Here is an 18,560-nt window from a genome sequence, read left to right on the forward strand (position 1 = left end):
GGAGGCAATGTGTAAATGAACATTAGCAAAATGCTCCTTTTCACGCTCTGGAGCTAGCTGTGCTAAGCTAATGTTGTTAGTTGCTATGCCGGTGTCTAAAAAGCTAAATTAACCCTCCTGGAATTTGTATGTTACATTCATAGCTATTTCTGCCTTGATGAATTTCTTTTTCCTGTCATGAATTCAAGGTACAAGCAGCACTGGCTTTAGGTAACCAGTTGAAAGCAGACAAGTTACCGCAAGTCAAAGTACGGTATCATTGCACATTTTTTCATATATTGTTATGTATAAAAAAGCAAATGAAAATTGTAAGTGATGCGTGGTTACTGTAGGTAATAATTTAAACAACATAGGAATGATTCTGTCCCAAGCTTTTTGATCCGTATAAGTGGTTGACCGGTATAACTGTGATCATTATGAGCTGTTTCCACTGTAGTTGAATTGGTTTGGGACTGATATCAGAAAAACATTTACTGTGATATGTGAAGGCGATATATTCAAACAACTGCATAACCACTGTGAGAAAATCTTTGGAATGCAGCAAACAGTATTAGCCCAGGGGTCTAAAATTCTTCATAAATTAAGAAAAAGTAAGTATCAAGGTGTGTGCGCTCCTGTGCACCAACATAGATGTCATCCACAGGAAGTAAGAATATGCCAGAACACTCTCCTCTTGGTCAGCATATGGTCTCTGAAGCCAAAGACTTCCTCATAATTGATATTGTTTACAGACACAGATCTGACGGTAGTTGAAGTCATTGAAGGCCATTCCTTCTTGTGTGCAAAGAACACAGTCTACAGCACTATTGATTTAGTACATATCCTCTCAATAAAGAAAAAAATCTGGAAAATATGATTTGTAGGCTGGGGGATCTCTATAGCACCAGAATGTTTCATTTATGGTATATTCTGGCATACCTTTACCAAAAACATCGCAGCTCCTGCAATTTGGATATTGCACCTGGTCATATTATAATATTTCGATTAACTGTTCAGCCCTACCTCTCAAATGATCCAACATCACTTTTAACTTCAGCATATTGATTAGGTTAAGGATCTGAAATGTGAGGACTGAAGTGCAACACTGGGCTGTACTTAATGATAAATAGACAGTTAAAGTGTTTGACATTTTGAAGGCTGCGAGAACTGCTGACACAGATGGCAAAGTAGTGAAATAAAACCAAAGTGCATGAAAGTGCCACATGTATATTTAAAGCTCAAGCCCATATATAGTGTTAATGAATAAGGCCTTGGACATTTGAAACACCTTAGCTTTTAAAACTTCTGCTTCTCTCTTCTGCCCGACAATCTCAGACTTTAATCTGCCTGGTTTCCTTTCAGTGAAGCCTTTCTTCTGTTTCTTCTATGTACCGCCTTAAAAACAAAAGTTCCTTTAATTTATTTCAGACATGTGACAGATGGCCTTTGGTGTCAGATTATGCTACTGGGGAAGCTGATTCACGATGTGTTTCTTCTTCTCTCCTTTGCCTGAGCACCTCTTTACTCACTATGGACAAGCTTTATGTGTACATCATGTTAGCTTTCTAAGCCTGGGTTTGATTTATAACATAACATAACATAACATAACATAATATTCTTACATCAATTAAGTCATCCCCCATAATGCTCTTTGAGACTGAGTCTCTCCCAGTCACTTTTTGCAGGACATGTAATATAACCTTCGGTTAGCCTTGAGTAAATTAAATACAGCCATGCAAAGCACTCCCTATAGGAGTGTAATTAATTGAGGGAATCTAGCTAGGTTAAGTAGGCCTTTTAAACACCTTGTGACTGTTTTGTTCTCTGAATAGAGCACATTGATAGACTGTGGAGGTGGTTATTAACATGCAGTGGCTCTCTTTAGGGCCTGAGCCTGCTAAGAGCTCAGGGAACACCGTGTCATCTGATCAGCATTTGCAGCAGAGGAAGATGGGGAACCTCTGTTTGGTTATAATTGTTCATAGAAAGGTATTTTATTTTGTAAATGTTTCAGAGAGAATCAATAAATATTGTTTATTTGGAATGTTTCAGTTGATTCTTGTAAGTTATCATTGTTCCTGGACTTGTTATAAACATTTATCTGAGTCTAATAGTAATTACTGTTTGTAAAAAGGATGTTTATGGTAAAAAAAAAATGTCTAGGTGTCTTGGTTTTTATACAGTTTGGATATGATTTTGTTCTAAATCAGCATTTTAGGTCATTGTTAAGCTACAGCTATATAGTGCTCTTACACTGACATTATTCTTACCAAGTAAGAATACTTGTTAAGAAGGAGTATAAATATTTTTTTCAGATCTGAGTGTGGACCAAGAAACCAAAATCACCCGAGGACAGTGGCCTAATATTTTCTTAAGTACTCCGAAGCATGAGAAATTCACATGTAATTGTTTCCCCTCAGCTGACTCGACGGGCACCCACTCCTTGTACACCAATTACAAGGATTATGAGATCATGTTCCATGTGTCTACTATGCTGCCATATACACCCAACAATAAGCAACAGGTATGGTAATCAAAGGGCTCCCAGTGCCAACACACTGAGGCCTGTATGTCCACAGACAAGTTGCAGCTTTTTATTTATTAAAAATGGTCATCTAGGTCAGACTGTTATAAAATAATGCAAATGTATTTTTCAGTTTGACTCTGCCATTGAAATTAAAAAACTTGATTTTACTTGAACTTGAGCATAATTTTACAATAATTTCATTCACATTACTCTCACAACCCCAATTCCAAAAAATGTTGGAATGCAGAATTAAATTCAAATAATAATGGATAGCAATGATTTGTAAATCCTCTTCAACCTCAATTCAGCTAAAAACTGTTCAAAGACAGGATATTTAATGCTCAAACTGCCCAACTTAAACTGATGATTGGGTATGAAAGGGGCATTCACAAAATGCTCAGTGGTTCACAAGCAAAGATGGGCCTGGGGTTAACCATTTTGTGAAAATACGCATGGGCAAGTAGTCCAACAGTTTACAAACATTTCTCAACAAACAGTTTCAACAAATTTAAGGGTTTCACCATCTACAATCTATAAGATCCTAAAGAGGAGAGAGCTCTGCCTGGAATGGCCAAGGCCGAAAAAAAACCCCCTGAATACCCATGACCCTCAGTCCCTGAGGCAACACTGGATTAAAAACCAGCATGACTGTATAAATGTTATTACTATGTGGCCTTGGAAACACTTCTGAAAACCATTGTTGGTAAACACAGTTTCTCTGCATCTACAAATGGAAGTTAAGACTCAACCATGGACTCAAGGACTTTTATGGACTGAGCTCATCTGAGATGGTCTGCTTTAAAGTGAACCAGAGTGCTGTGGTCTGATGAGTCCATGTGTCAGATTGTTTTCAGAAATTATGGATGTTGTATCCTCCAGGCTAAAGTAGAAAAGGACCATCCACACTGTTAACAGTGAAAACTTCAAAAGCCAGTGTCTAGGATCGTACAGGGGTGTGTTAGCACCTTTGTAACTGTCACATTTGTGAAGGCACCATTAATGTTGAAAGGTACATACAGCTTTTGGAGCAACATATGCTGCCATCCAGACAGCATCTTTTTCAGGGATGCCCCTGCTGATTTCAGCAAGACAATTACCAGACACATTCTGCATGTGTTAGAACAGCAGGGTGTCGAAGTAAAAGAGTACAGGTACTAGACTGGCCTGCCTGCAGCTCAGACTTGTCTCTCAATGAAAATGTGTGGCACATTATAAAGAAATACGACAACAGAGACCCTGGACTGTTGAGCGCCTGAACCCGTAAGTGAAGCAAGAATGGGAAAGAATTTCGCTTTTCAAAACGTCCTCAGTTCCCAAGTGCTTACTGAGTGTTGATGTATCACAGTGGTAAACATGACCCGGTCCCAACTTTTTTGGAATGTGTTGCAGGCATTAAATTCAGATTGAGTCTATATTTACAAAAAAATGTTTTTATCAGTTTGAACATTAAATATCTTGTCTTTGTGCTGTATTCAATTTAATATCAGATAAAAATGTTTTTGCAAATCATTGCACTTTATTTATGTTTTACACAACATCCCAACATTTTTAGTATTGCAGTTGTACATAATTCAGTTACTACAGATGTCATATGATTTCTTAATTTTCACAGTGCAGTGCACATTTTTATTTTTGATTGCTTCAAGTATTACCTTTTTCTGTGTTTTCTAGATATCTAGTTTAATATAACTCCATATCTAATGCTTATTGCTCTGCTGTCTTTGTGCTTGTTCAGTTACTACGGAAGCGCCATATTGGGAATGATATCGTCACAGTTGTGTTCCAGGAGCCTGGCGCACTCCCATTCACCCCCAAAAACATTCGTTCACACTTCCAGCATGTCTTTGTGATTGTACGTGCTCATAACCCATGCTCCGACAACACCTCCTACAGGTAAGATATGTATACGCATTTTCTTTAATCATGTTGCATTAAGGGTAAACATTGACAATCTGTTGGTGTGTTCGCTGAGTTCTCAGCTCCAAAAGTGCTAAGTCAGCCTAGTTTAACCTACAGTACATAAGATATCTGCTGGTTTGTTTACATGGAAGAAATGTGGGGTCACAGCGTCATGTTTGAAGATGATGACCTCAAAAAGCCACTACTTTGGTCCACAAGTTTGGCAGGAGAGTGTGTGTGTGTGTGTGTGTGTGTGTGTGTGTGTGTGCGCGCACATGACTGAAAAAAAGAACAAAAGAAGGCCTATCACTGGAGCAATTATTCAGCTGAAGCTTTTGAAACCACTAAACAGCTGAATATAGTGGTTCATGCTGATTTTCAGTGAGGTGATAAATTGAAATTAGAAAGACAAGTAGGCTGCAGATTGTCAGTTTCCTTGTATTTTTAATTAGCAGCACTGTTACAGGAAAAAAAAAAAGTACCGTAATTGTTGTGATCCTACCTTTAAAACCTGTAAAATACAGTTTGATCAAATGTTTATTTTTTAGTAATTTATCCAAACACAGTTGTTGTACAATAGAGGGTTTTGTAATGTGTCATCTCATGTTAAAACCAGTGCAGCAGTACATTTTTTAATGTAGCTATATTATTTTGACTGTTTTACCTTAAGTAAGCCCATGACTTTTCCTCCTGAATCACTTTCCAACAGTGCTGAAACAATAACACTCTTATCTGTTGCCTCAAAAAGTTGTCCAGCTCTCATTGCCTTTGCAGTTCCATCACTCCATCATAGAGTAGGCTGTGAGTGTTGATGAGAGCCCTCTCTGCAGCTCACGACTTATTACCACATTGTCAGAGATGGTATAATATGAAATACAAAGTGCCAGCCTGCAGTCATTTTTTAGAAATAATGAATATTCTGCCTTCCCTCTATTTCCTGTTTAAAACTGTTCAGCTGTGAAGGACATTTCATTCTCTGTTTATTCTTGCTTCTGTCTTGTTATCTAGTTTTCTGTCATTCTCTCTTATCTTGCTCTCTATGACTTTTCTTCCCTCTCCCGCTAATGGCTGTTTTAATTGCTGTTTGAGCACATTGTGTGAGGTCTTAATTGTGCCCCATGGGGCTACTTCGTTACTGAGCAACAACATACACACAGACACACATGAACAAAAAGCCCAGCAATAGAGTGAAAATAGAGCAAATACTATTAACACGTGCCCTCTGTGATTCACAAATGTGAATCAAGTTTTCTGAAGTGAAAACTAATTTCACACACGCGCTACAGAGGTGAAACATCAGGTTTCAGAAGTAAATTACGATTCATGCAGACCACAGGGAATTCAACTATAAGTCATATAATGCATTAACTAAGGCTCTGAAGCTTTGGTGTGTTTACTCTCCATTCCAGAGGACTTTAACATATACACAGGGCAGGGAAATAGAGCACACTTCATTGTTTTCTTTAGTACCTTCTACAACAGTGATTCCTAAACTTTTTTAGAACCAAGTTAAATAATATATGTTGTTTCTATAGATAGATAGACTTACTTAAATGAGAAATCTGGAATCTATTTTCTGTAATTTATCATAAAATGACCAGCTTAATTGAAAATATAAGAGCTATTAAGTTGAGCCAGGTCTTCAGTGCTGAATCTTTGCTTATACTTAGAAAATAGATGCTGCTTCAGTTCTATTTTTACACATGGATACATTACTGCAGTTATGAGGATACGACTAGACCAGAAAAACAAGCATCATGTAATATGAGGTAATAGTGACTGTATGATTGAGCCGAACATGAGCGAACATGTTTTGTATGATGTGAAAAATTAATCACTTCCTTACATAGGTTGATTTTCGTCTGATTGTTCATTTTGTATTATGACAGTTTCAATTGACGTCATTGAGGTACACATTAATCTCCTCTGAGCATTACACATGTTATGACAGTGACAGAAAATAAAAACCACTGATTTAATCATCAGTTTCAGGGTCTGTAGGTTTTAGCTTCACAGCATTTCTAATGCCAACTTCAATTTCAATCCCAAGCTTAAATGACCATTTTCTGTTGTGTCAGAATATACAGTATATATTTTACTATATTCACTCCCTGATCTCTGCTCAGATGTCTAGAATTTGTGTTATCAAAATTATTGATATATCGATAAATATCAATACTGAATATTTGAAATGCTTTCCATACTCTTTTTTTTTTTTTTTCAGCAGTATTGATACTCCGGTACCAGCTGCGTTTTACTCATTGTCTTAGTAGCGTCTTCTCAGTGCTGTCTTCTTCTTGTCACTCAACTCATTTGCTCTATTCATTGTTGGGTTGCAAATTTTGAACTTTTCCTTAAATGATAATTGAAAATGATCAACAATCAATTACAAGACACGGAACGCAGGTTTGTTACCCCAGTTTAAGGTCTCCTTATTTAACAAATGGCTCTACCAGACAAAACAATGTCAAATGAGGCTCAATTACTGTTTTTTTTTTTAGATGAGTATTTGTCAGTTAGTACAATTTTAATTGGTTAAATTCTTAATGGAGATAAATCGATTGATTACCCATTAACATCTCTAATCTGTTGTCATGTTATAGGCTTGTTATATTTATCCTTTAATATATATTTATCTTGTCTCAATGTTGAGTTCTTTTTATCCAGTGGTATTAAAAATGGTATCGAATATCAATATTTTTCAAGGTACTGTGTCAAAATTAGAAATTCCAATATTGTGACAACCCTGTCTAGAGTACATCATCAAGTACCCAAACCATCACTAGAGCTGCAACTAACAATTACTGTATTTTCCTTATTGATTCATTTGCTAATTATTTTCATGATAGATAGTTTAGTCTCTGAAATGTCCAAAAAAACTTACAGCAGCAGATGTTTGACATTATTCCTTGAAAAATTACAGAAACTGTTAATTGATCATCAAAATTTATCCCACTTAATTTTCTTTCAATCATTTAAAAAAATTATTGACTAATCAAAGCACCACTGGTCACTGTGTAAACCTAAATACTGTAAAACAAATGTTTTTCTGCTGTGAGGACAAGTTGTCACAACTAGACAAAAACATGTTATATGTACCTTCCCCACACCCACACGCATACATACACACCTCTGTATACAGTACACCTCTGAGCCACCCACTCCAATAGGTATTGACATGTTCTTTTTCTTGCCTTGGCTCAGTGGGCAGCAGGTCGTGGATACTGGAAGAGCGGAGCTGCCCACACACTGGATATTTATAAGACCACAAATCACTGAAACCACAGGAATGTGCTCTTTCATTTTTACTGCCAAACCTCCTGCCACGCAGATCACACAGCAGTCACACTGCCCAGCAGTCCCCATTGCACTACACTCTCCTTTCCTTCTCTGTCTCTGGCTTTGTCACCGTCTTCTCTCACCCGATCTCTCTTTTTTCCTCATTCATTTTTTTTAATGCTCTCTCTGTCTTGTTCTTTAGCTTTTATGCCGCTCCCTCTACCTCTCTGCCTTTCCCTCTCCCATCATTTCTCTCTGTCCTGCATGAGTCACAGGTCTTTGGTTGACTGACTCACAGGTGTTTGAGATCAGTACAAGTGCTTTTAGAGCTCTGGTGTAATGTATTGAGTGATGTTTGTAGTGATGGAGAAGAATAAGAATAAAAGGTCACATTTTATTTTAATCATTTGTTCAGCCTGCTTATAACCACTTTAGCTGCTCCACTCTGAAATACCCTTCATGAATCATTTGTCATATACAGAAAAGCAGGGGAACATTGCCTCGAGACTATGTCACTTACTTTGTGTATTGGCTGTCAGTTTAAAAATTTAGATTTTATATGCTGGTAGCGAAGGTACAAAATGAAGAATGCTTCAAGGTGAGAGCTAGCTAAGACACCTCTGGTCTTATTTTTCCTCCTGGGCTTTGTTTTGTTGACATCATGGAAAGAGATTATTTTTAGCATTTCATTTACTGTACTTTGATGTACTATTTTTAAGTATTGTACTCACAGTTTGCAGGGAGAGCTGCCTTTCAATGCAATTCAAGCAGGCCAGTGTAGTTAAAGTAACCCCAAAGACATCAAACATGTCTTTTGCATCACATTAATACTCATAATGTGATTTGGAATGAAAACTGCTTATACCTGATTTTTCAAATTATCAATAGTCTGAGACTTTGTTGTGTGCTATGTTATATTTTGGAATATAAAGTGCTGCAGGGATGACTTATTTTTTGTAAGCCAGCCTGAAAGTTAGCATTGCTCTGGTTCTGTCCACAAAAAACCATTGGATTTTGGATTAGTGGAGAAGATAAGCAAGGTCATCTTCACAAACAAACACCAGTTTTATGATTTTTGAAATGTAAATGAAATGTTATTATAGAAGTAAAAGGCATGTAACGAAAAACCCATTAAAAAAAAAACATTAACTCTGACACGAAGGAAATGACAGCGCTTATATGCTAACTCATTACCAGGTTTTAGACCTCATTCCTGCAGCATTCTATTAAGTGACATTTTAAAACCAACATTAACTGTTTTTTTGTTTACTTGCTTATTTGTTTTTACATTTTGAGTTGGTGAAAACAAACCATGAAGAAAACATGTGACCACTTCCTAAGTTGATGTAGTAAAGTTGTTAGCAGACATTTGCTTATTAACATATCCCACAGATGCAGAGCAACATTAACATAACATTCACTCTACTTTTATGCGCTCTTTTGGTTTCCACCAACTTCTGAGAAAAAGAGCTGGCTCTTCACCTGCATAAATCCATCTTTATGCTCCACTATGTTCAATAGAGAGTTTCTAATTTTGTCTATTATGTGGTTCTGGGCAGGTAGTGTGCTAAAAAAACAACAACAAAAAACTTGGCTGCTTCAGCTGGAAACAACATTGATGAGAACGGTGAGAGTGAACCAAATCAGTAATGTTTCAAGCCAAAAAAACCCCAAATCAATTAGCTGAAACATGCTATGAGCTCCATACAAATGGATATATGTCATGATGAAACACTGCACTGCATCTGCACTGCAAAAGTCACCAATAATGAACACACAACAAAGCCAGAAAGTAAAGCAGAGCCTTTAATGAGCTGACATGCACCATAGCAGCAACCCGACTGCGTTTGACCTGAATAAAATGGAATATTTCATATCAAAATGGCAAATGTGAAAAAAGTCTGTTGTGGTCCACTGGTATAACACATCACAAGATAAAACAAAAAAAGACAGCAAGTGAAGACAGTACAATCAAAATATAAATATATAGCTGGCAGCAGGGTAGCTGTCTTAACAAGCTCTTGATTTCTTCGCCAATAAAGGGAAAGTTTGCCACTGTCAGTGTTGATGATAAATGTCGTCAACTAAAGCAATAAATTCTTCAGTGTGTGCTATATTTACTGAGAAAACTGAGTGTTCTTGTTGCAAAATCTGTTGTTCTTCCGGCATCTCGTAATGTCACTGGATGTAAGGAACAACTACTGGCTGGTTCAGCTTGGATTTCTAGTCTCCAATGCTCTATGAGTATTTTTGTCACCTAACTCTGGCAGTGATAACATGGCAACATTAACGTGGGCTGCAATTCATCCTGGTACATTTAGGCACAGTTGTACAGCTCTGTGAGCAAGGAAACTCGTTTTTTTTTGGTCAATATAGAACACACTTAGGAATTTATTGCTTGAATTGAAGACATTTACCATTAGCATTGATTGGACATCAACATGAAAAGTGCCGGGTTTTCCATTTAAAAGCTAGAAATTACAACTGTGTATGCTATATTTCCCTGTATGACAATTTCTTTAAGGCTATTTTAAATATGCTCTTTGATGCTCTCAGTTTCAGATTTCTGGGTGAATTATTCCACTGTACTGCTGCAAAGCAAAGAAATGTATTTTTGCCCATAAAGCTATGTATGAAAACTTAAGAAATCTGTCAAGCTACCTCTTCCAAAGTAAACAGCTGAAAGTAAAAAGTGCAACTGCAAAGTCCAGTGATAATTGATTGTGGGTTCAACACTATGAGCAACCCCATATTATCCATTGATAATATAAAAATATTGATTGTGGCTGCTTTAACTAGAACATAGAACACTTAAAGCTATAGTATGTAACATCCCTGCATTAAAATATCTAAAAAAGGTTGACTTATGGTTATATATTTAGTTGAGTTGTGTACATAGAATTCCATAATTTATTCAAGGTAACGGGCTGTTGGTTGCTATTACTGCTGGAAAAACACAGGATATGTCGGACACATCAGGAAGTGAAGAAGGAAGTCAGGAAATATGACTAAACATAATGTAATGTATTAAGAATAAAAACTTACTAAGAATAAAAGTTTAATACATTACCTCATGTGTGAACATGATTCCAGAGATGTCATCAATCTGCGTCTGCTGTTATTGTTCTAATGTGAGCGAGAAATCTAGCGGCAGTATTTGCATATTGTGCGTTGAACTAAAAAGTTATTTTAAAGTAAATACACTCTGTTTGTACAACAAATGGGACTTGCCTTTAAAACACCTAGTGGAGAGCATTTAAATCAACCTGTTGATTTAATTACAAGTCAGTTATATTGGGCTTTTAGGGCTCCAGACTTCCAGAATTAAAAAGCATGTCAGCATAAGGACTAAATACTGCATCTAAAAATCCAAACAGAGTGAATTTTTTCAAATCAACCCATGGAATATGTGGTAGACTTCGTGCTTGATTTTAAATTCATAGAGTTAGAGTTACATATAACTACAGGAGTGTTTTCAATCTCTCAGACTTTTTCTAAACTGACATACAGGTTGAAGAATTTTGACAGTCTGAAATAAACACGCAAAGTGAGCATAAAAAAAAGTGAGCAACTTGAACTGACAGTGTGATGCAATTTTTATTCAGCTGTTAGAATCATTCTCTGTGAAGATAGAAATGAGGGGAAATAAGGTTCATATTGAAAATACGCAAGTAGTTCAATGAAAACTGACACAGACTCCTAGCATAATAGCTGCGGGGAGGTTCATGATATTATGTTTGTATGACCCACCACCTACACACACCTGTGCACACACTACCTTCTTCCCTGCTTCTTGCTGAGTCCATGAGAGATCAGTACATATGCCATGAGGGAAATGCAAGCAACATTTTGACATACTAGCAACTACTGAGGTTACTCCCAGCATTCATTTATCAGCACTGTACTATAATGGCCTGTGTTTTCATTCTCCAAGGCCATTTCAACCACAAAAAAAAATTGTCTTACCTCTGCAACAAAAACAAGGAAAGGTGAGAAATGAGGTGTCAACAATTTGACAGTTATTATAATTGAACACTGCACGTCACTGGTGTGGATGCGGTATCTCTGAGGTATGTTTAGAAATATGTGGGTGACATGTTGACTTTAGTTGCTTATTAGAATGAGGTGATTAATCCTGGTGTCAACATGTGTGCCAATGCATGTCAGCAGGGAGGCGTGTGGGATGAGGGCTCTGACTTACTGTGCTACTCCCGTCAGCGGGTAATTATCACCTGAGAGAGGATCTGTGATTGAGCTCATTTGGTCAAGAAGAGGTTGATATTAGGACAGGTGATCTATGAATACTGCTTTTTTGTTTTCATAAAAGGCAATTTCAGGGCACTGTTAGCCTTTTTTGGTCAACTGCTTCAGACTGAGACATTCCACAGATCAGGTTGTAAGTCTGTTTGTCTCACATAATAGAAAAAAATGCAGCCTTTTCCAGTAAGCAATCATTTCCCTGTCTCCCACACAGTCCTCCTTTCTCAGCCACATTTTCCCTTTTCCCTCACTCTGGGTTTTCTGGGGCTTTGGGCAGGAGATTTGGAATAGCACTCTCCCCTCATCCTCCTCCTCGACTCTCCTTCCTCTCCTTCCTCTCCATGGCTGCTCTGCTGAGTTCCTGACATACCAGACAGGGCAAACAGCCTCAGATGGCCATTCCAGGGACTTAATGAAAGGAAAAAGGGGATGAGGAGAAGGGAGGTGGAGAGGAAATGTAAATAAAATACATGCTACAGTATTGTGAAAAGGCAAAAAGCATAGCCTACCATTTAGACAGATAAAGCAGTAGACAACTAATTAGAAGTCAAGAATAATGTTTTTTCCACGTACTTGTGTAAGCAAACCTCATGTGGCTTTACATCAAACAGAAACTCTTAGAAACTCAGAATCTGACAGTTCTTTACTTTTAAATCTTAGTAACATAAATACTTTAAGCTTGAACGTCATGTAAAATTTGAAAGTGACACAATGAATCTGAGTCACAGGATCAGAGGTTGCGTTAGACTTCTTCTTCGTCCGTCATTCTTTCTTTCTTTTTTTTTAGCCATTGCCTATTAAAAAGCATGTAATCTTCAATAAACCTCAATCTCCCTTACTGCTTTAATCTGTTAAAATGAATGAATGTGTGATTATTACAAAAAATTCAGTCAATGACAGAAAGTATTTGGTTAACAAAATTCTTGCACAGGATCTATGATATCTGAACAAGATGTCCACCCGGAATTGATCAAATTGTTGGTCAATATTGGAACTATCCAATCCAACTATAACTAACTGATTTGTTAACCGCCAGTTCATCTCTTCTCCTCTACTCAGATTTTCCCCCTTTCTCCTCCTGCCTCATCCTCTCTTTTCTCCCTGTAGTGTGGCAGTCACTCGTTCCAAAGATGTGCCCTCCTTTGGACCCCTTATCCCAGATGGTGTGACCTTTCCCAAGTCTTCTGTGTTCCGGGACTTCCTGCTGGCCAAAGTCATCAATGCAGAAAATGCCGCCCACAAGTCGCACAAGTTCCGTGCCATGGCCACCCGAACACGCCAGGAGTACCTGCGTGACCTGGCTGAGCGCCACACCACCAGCACACCCATCGACCCCTCGGGAAAGTTCCCTTTCATCTCACTGGCCCACAAGAAAAAAGAGAAGAGCCGTCCATATGGAGGGGCAGAGCTGCGAAGCCTGGGGGCGATCACCTGGCCAGTCCATGTTGAGGACCATGGGACTGGAGGGGAACTGGAGGCTCTTCTGTCCATCTCCAATGACTTTCTCATTGTGTTGGACCAAGAGGCCAAGGCTGTGGTGTTCAACTGTGCCACCAAGGATGTGATTGGCTGGACACTGAGCAGCCCTGCGTCTTTGCGGATTTTTTACGAGCGTGGAGAAAGTGTGTCTCTGAGGAGTATCAGTAATAACACTGAGGATTTCAAGGAGGTGGTCAAACGTCTAGAGGTTAGAACACACACACCACAAATACATCCTCAATTATGTCTCATACTGTATGCTTTGCATCATTTTTTTGCTTGGTACCATTTATTACACAGGTTTAGTACACAGTTTAAACATTTTTGAAAGCTTGAGAATTGCTAAACATGGTCAAAAATCCTTCTAAAACACCACATTAAGAAGCTCTATTATTGAGGAACACCGTAGAAACATATTATTATATTACATATTATTTGGCCTCAAATAATATTTGACATTTAGAGATTTTTGTAAGCATTCAGCAGTAATTGGATAGCGAGCACTTCTGTTCTGGAAATTGCTCAAAGACTCTCTTATTGTCAATATACATAGTAAAGCCACATCTGAATGCCTCAGGTCACTTTGTGGTTGTGAACTTTCATGAGACTTTGATTATCATGGCTGTCACAATAGGTCATTTTATACAGTGAAGTCACATTAAAAAAATGGTCTCTATGGGGACTAACATCATCACACATAAATACAGTTTGGCTCATTGAATCCACAAGAGTCTCAGCCTTCCAGTCATACCGAATTTATGATATTCCAAAACTGCTTAAGGACTCCAGTGTGCAGAGATATTTAAATGGAATAGGCTAAGGAGAAGAAAAGGTGGGCATACCTCTAAATGGGAGACTCTTGAGTACCCATATAAGCCATTTTCATCTAATGTAGTTTGTCAGTGTCAACAGAATAATGTTTTGGTCCCTGTAAACAAATGGGCGGCACAACTCATGTTGCAACATTAAACCAGACTTCATGTGGTTGAGACCAAAGGACGGCTGAGGTGACAAACATTCATTCATGTGAGCAGAGAAGCACTGAGAAACAAATCAGTGGATTAAATGCTGTTGTCTGCCATTGATCATTTACCTGGCCCACTCACAGTGTCTCCTACTATTTATTGTTGGTTGTCAGTCGGACAGAATGACAACATGTTTGTGTCTACATGCCAAAGCTGCTGTCTCATTACTGGTCTCTGCTTACTGGGGGAGTTTCAGAAACACCTCTGGACAACATACTCCTAATGGCTCCTACACCTACACATACAGTGGAGTGGTGCTAGCTCTTCCTTAGCTGTTTCCATGGAAACTGCTTAGAAAAAAGGTGTTTTCTTATGTAATCATCAGTGCTTTAGAATACATTCATTTCCCCAGCCTCTCGCTACCTTCAAACTCTGTGTGCGTGTGTGTGTGCGCATGCGTGTGTGAGCGTGCATGCGTGTCTGTGCACTTGCACGTGTGCATGTGTGTGTGTTTTTGATGGTTTTTATAATGTATTTATGTAACCTGGATCGAGTCCACCATCTTATATTTGCATGCATGCATACTAACATATCTGAATACACACAAGTACACATCGTTATTTGGCTTAGGACTCAGAAATATATTGCTTTCATGTTGCATTTCATGCATCTGGCGTTAATCTTCAATCATTTGGACTACCTCTGTGCCAGCGAGAGGAAGGGAAGTGGCCTTGGGCCACCCGCTTTTTGGAACTCGTCTCTCCCCCTCTTTCTCTCTCTCTCTCTTTCTCGCTTTCTCTCTCCCTCTCTCTCCCTCTTTTCTCTCTTTCTCTCTTTCTCTCTCTCTCTCTCCCTCTCTCCCTCTCTCCCTCTTTTCTCTCTCTCTCTCCCCCTCACTCTCCCTCTTTTCTCTCTCTCTCTCTCTCTCTCTCTCTCTCTCTCTCTCTCTCTCTCTCTCTCTCTCTGGCTCCTCTCTTTGCTCTCTTTTTTCTCTTGTTTGCTCCTTATCTTTACCTTTTTTCTTCTTCTCTCTTCCTCTCCCACGCACATTCAGAAACATCAGAGAGCATCATAACAATTCCTATCAGGTGCCAGTCTGCAGCATGATTTATTCACGCTTTCCTGTGAGTTTGACTTCTATAGAGCTTTTGCTAATGTCCTGTTCAGATGGAGAAATACAAGGTGCCCTGAAACCGCCAGGCAGGCACGTCACTAGAAGGAGAGAGAGAGACAGGGATGGGTTGTGACTGACCACAAAGAAAAAGTAGACAGCAATGAAGATTGTTTTTTCACCATATCCTTTGTCAACTCGTTGGTTGCCCTTTACAGTTTGACAGGTGATTCAGGCGGTTTCTCCTTAAACATTTAACTATTTTCAACTTTTCCACATCACTCCCTGTGAAAATGAAGCACAGCCTCTTTACAACCTTCCCCACCCCGCCTGAATGCTAAGAGTTGCATCCTTCCATGGAAAAACATGAAGTTCAAAAGAGTTTCTCCTAAGCGATGCATCTCTGTGTGAACACAGCCTAAAGTGTCACAGCAAGAGACACCTGCTTTCATGTCTGTCATCTGTCGAGTGTGCGTGTGTGAATGCATGAGTGCGTTCATCTAGTCAGAGGTGTACCACTTATGCTTACACTTTATGTATGGCTAGAAATCTCTTAGGGATCACTTAAGTTGTTTTAAAAAATCACTTCTTTAATTTAAAAGAGGAAGCATGTGTACATATGCACTGAACATGTTCACACACATATGAAGACCTACACATTTGCAGACTTGGATAATCCCATTAGTTGTCCTAGTATTCTTTTTAAAGTCCTTTTACAAACAGAAAATGATTCTACGCATTAATGAATTGTAAATATAATAAATAGTGTTTGGTGGTTGTACAAATTTAAAGTTCACCTTCATTCCTTTCTTTCTGTTCTGTCTGTTTCTGTTGTTTTCCTCTTTTTTCTCCTCACCTCTTTACCTGTTTGGTTCTTTTTCATCATCTCTCCTCTGCTCATTCCTGTCACTGCATCTTTCATCTGTTCTTTGTGCATCTCTCTGGCCTCCCTATGTCCAGTTCCTGACTAAGGGCTGTGAGACATCGGAGATGACGCTTCGTCGAAATGGCCTCGGGCAGCTCGGCTTCCACGTGAACTATGAAGGCATCGTGGCTGAGGTATCTGTCTGTACATAACTCAAATGTTCTTTCAAAAATGTTCTCTGAAACAGTCTAGTTCATTGGGGTAGAGCACATGTTTACATAGCAACATCTTTACATAGCTGAATATGCTTTGTTAACCTTAGTTTTCTTTTTGTCTTTCAAAATTGGCTGTCAGTATAACAGAATTTTCCAAACATTTAATATTAAATTACATAGGGTTGGAAAATACCCTTATTTTAGGTGAGTTAGTTTATACTGAGATGCAAACATTTTTGTTTAGAGGTGTGTAGTATCTTCAATCAATCAATCATCTTCAATTTTCAAATATGAAAAGACATTCTTTAATGTCCTTTAATGGCCCTTTTTTTTCTTTTTTCTTTTTTCTTTTTTTTACAAAATCACACAAGAGGAAAGCAATATATTTTCAATGGAGAAGACCACATTGAACATAATAATATATGAATGCTTAAGTGGATCTCTATCTTGGATATCACTGTTTGGAGAATGAAACATTTCACCACTGCAGCTGTAATGCAATCAAACTTTGTTCTCAAATTAATAGGTGGAGCCATATGGTTATGCCTGGCAGGCAGGACTGCGGCAGGGAAGCCGATTGGTAGAAATCTGCAAAGTTGCTGTAGCAACGCTGACCCACGAACAGATGATTGACCTCCTGCGGACCTCAGTGACAGTGCGTGTTGTCATCATCCCGCCACATGATGATGCCACTCCGCGGAGGTAGGTTTGGATGGGAGGTCATTTTGTTGCTTTAAGTTCCTATGCTGACCACTTGTTTGCTAACATATTAATTTGGTAATCTGGAGAGGCAGCAAACTATTGTTGGTCAGTGGTGCTGAGAGTCACATTACTTTGAGGGTGGTTTCACACCTAACCTGTGTGGTTCAATTAAAATCAACCCTGGTGTGTTTGCCCTGTTAGTTTGGTTTGTTGGGGCTGGTGGATAGTTGATGATCGAACCCTGGTGTGGACCAGAGCAACAACCACACCAAGGCGTGAAAGCAAACCAACTAACTAACCACAGGACGTAATAAAAGCACCTGCAGATATGTGGTTTTAGCTTGATGTCAAAAGCTAAACTATTAATGAATCTATCTCTTGATTGTGAAATCTGTTAAGGAAGCAAGCCAGTAATTGATCTGTGTAAGCAGTATATATATTTATGCAAATATTTTGGTAACCATGGTAACACAAATGCACATCAGTGTGTGTATTTTTCCTGATTAATAGGTCAAAAGCTGTTAAATGCTGCTGTACTTGTATCCTACTCCGTGAACTTTGTCAGCTTGTTAAGTTCATTAAAAACTGTGTGACAGTGACCCCAAATCATTACTCTACTAGAAGCCTCCTTTTCATACTGTCTCTGTGTCATTTTTCATTTCATGATCTGCAGTCAATCATGTTTAGAATTATTTCTTCGGATGCTCTAGAAACATAAATATACACATCAGAAGTACCAAATGAACCACACTAAAGGTATAAAAAAAGTGACCAAATAAAATACTAGTGCACCTAGTCAATTAATATAACAGGTTTTATTTGTGTCACTGGATGTTTAAAAAGTCACCAACTCAAAATTTTGTTTTGCTGACCTTTTCAAACTCTGTCAAGAATAAGTATGTGAACCCTCACTGACACTAGACACACAACATCAGATTCTGAATTAAAATGTCCCTCCCCTCCTTTTTCAGGGGCTGTTCAGAGCTCTATCGGATGCCTGTGTCAGAATACAAGGGAAGCAGCAGTGATAGCGGCTCCTTCGAGTACAAGTTCCCCTTCCGCAGCAACAACAATAAGTGGCAGAGGACGTCCAGCAGCCCTCAGCAGTCGCTGACCGCCTCGCCACAGCCCCACACACCCAATCGGGCCATCAGCCTGGGCAGCTCAGTGGGGAAGACCCTGTCAGCAGAGAGGCTGGAGAGGGGCGCAGTCATCCCACGCAGTGTCAGCAGTGATGGCCGACCTTTGGACACCAAGAGGTTCGAGCCATATGGCTTTT

The 18,560-nt window shown here is 38.8% G+C and overlaps 1 protein-coding gene across 4 annotated transcripts in view; it reads left to right on the forward strand.

Moving 5' to 3' along the window:
* Positions 1-18,560, forward strand: part of sipa1l1 (signal-induced proliferation-associated 1 like 1) — a 105,822-nt gene that overhangs the window by 64,936 nt on the left and 22,326 nt on the right. For all 4 annotated transcript variants that reach the window (XM_084736923.1, XM_084736920.1, XM_084736922.1 and 1 more), the window contains 6 exons: positions 2,400-2,503; positions 4,242-4,399; positions 13,052-13,631; positions 16,460-16,558; positions 17,106-17,281; positions 18,253-18,540. In XM_084736923.1, coding sequence (XP_084593049.1) covers positions 2,400-2,503; positions 4,242-4,399; positions 13,052-13,631; positions 16,460-16,558; positions 17,106-17,281; positions 18,253-18,540 — 1,405 coding nt within the window. The remainder of the gene's footprint in view (positions 1-2,399; positions 2,504-4,241; positions 4,400-13,051; positions 13,632-16,459; positions 16,559-17,105; positions 17,282-18,252; positions 18,541-18,560) is intronic.

This window comes from Lutjanus erythropterus, chromosome 15, assembly GCF_056507025.1.
Source record: "Lutjanus erythropterus isolate fLutEry1 chromosome 15, fLutEry1.hap2, whole genome shotgun sequence".
Lineage (NCBI taxonomy): Eukaryota > Metazoa > Chordata > Actinopteri > Lutjaniformes > Lutjanidae > Lutjanus > Lutjanus erythropterus.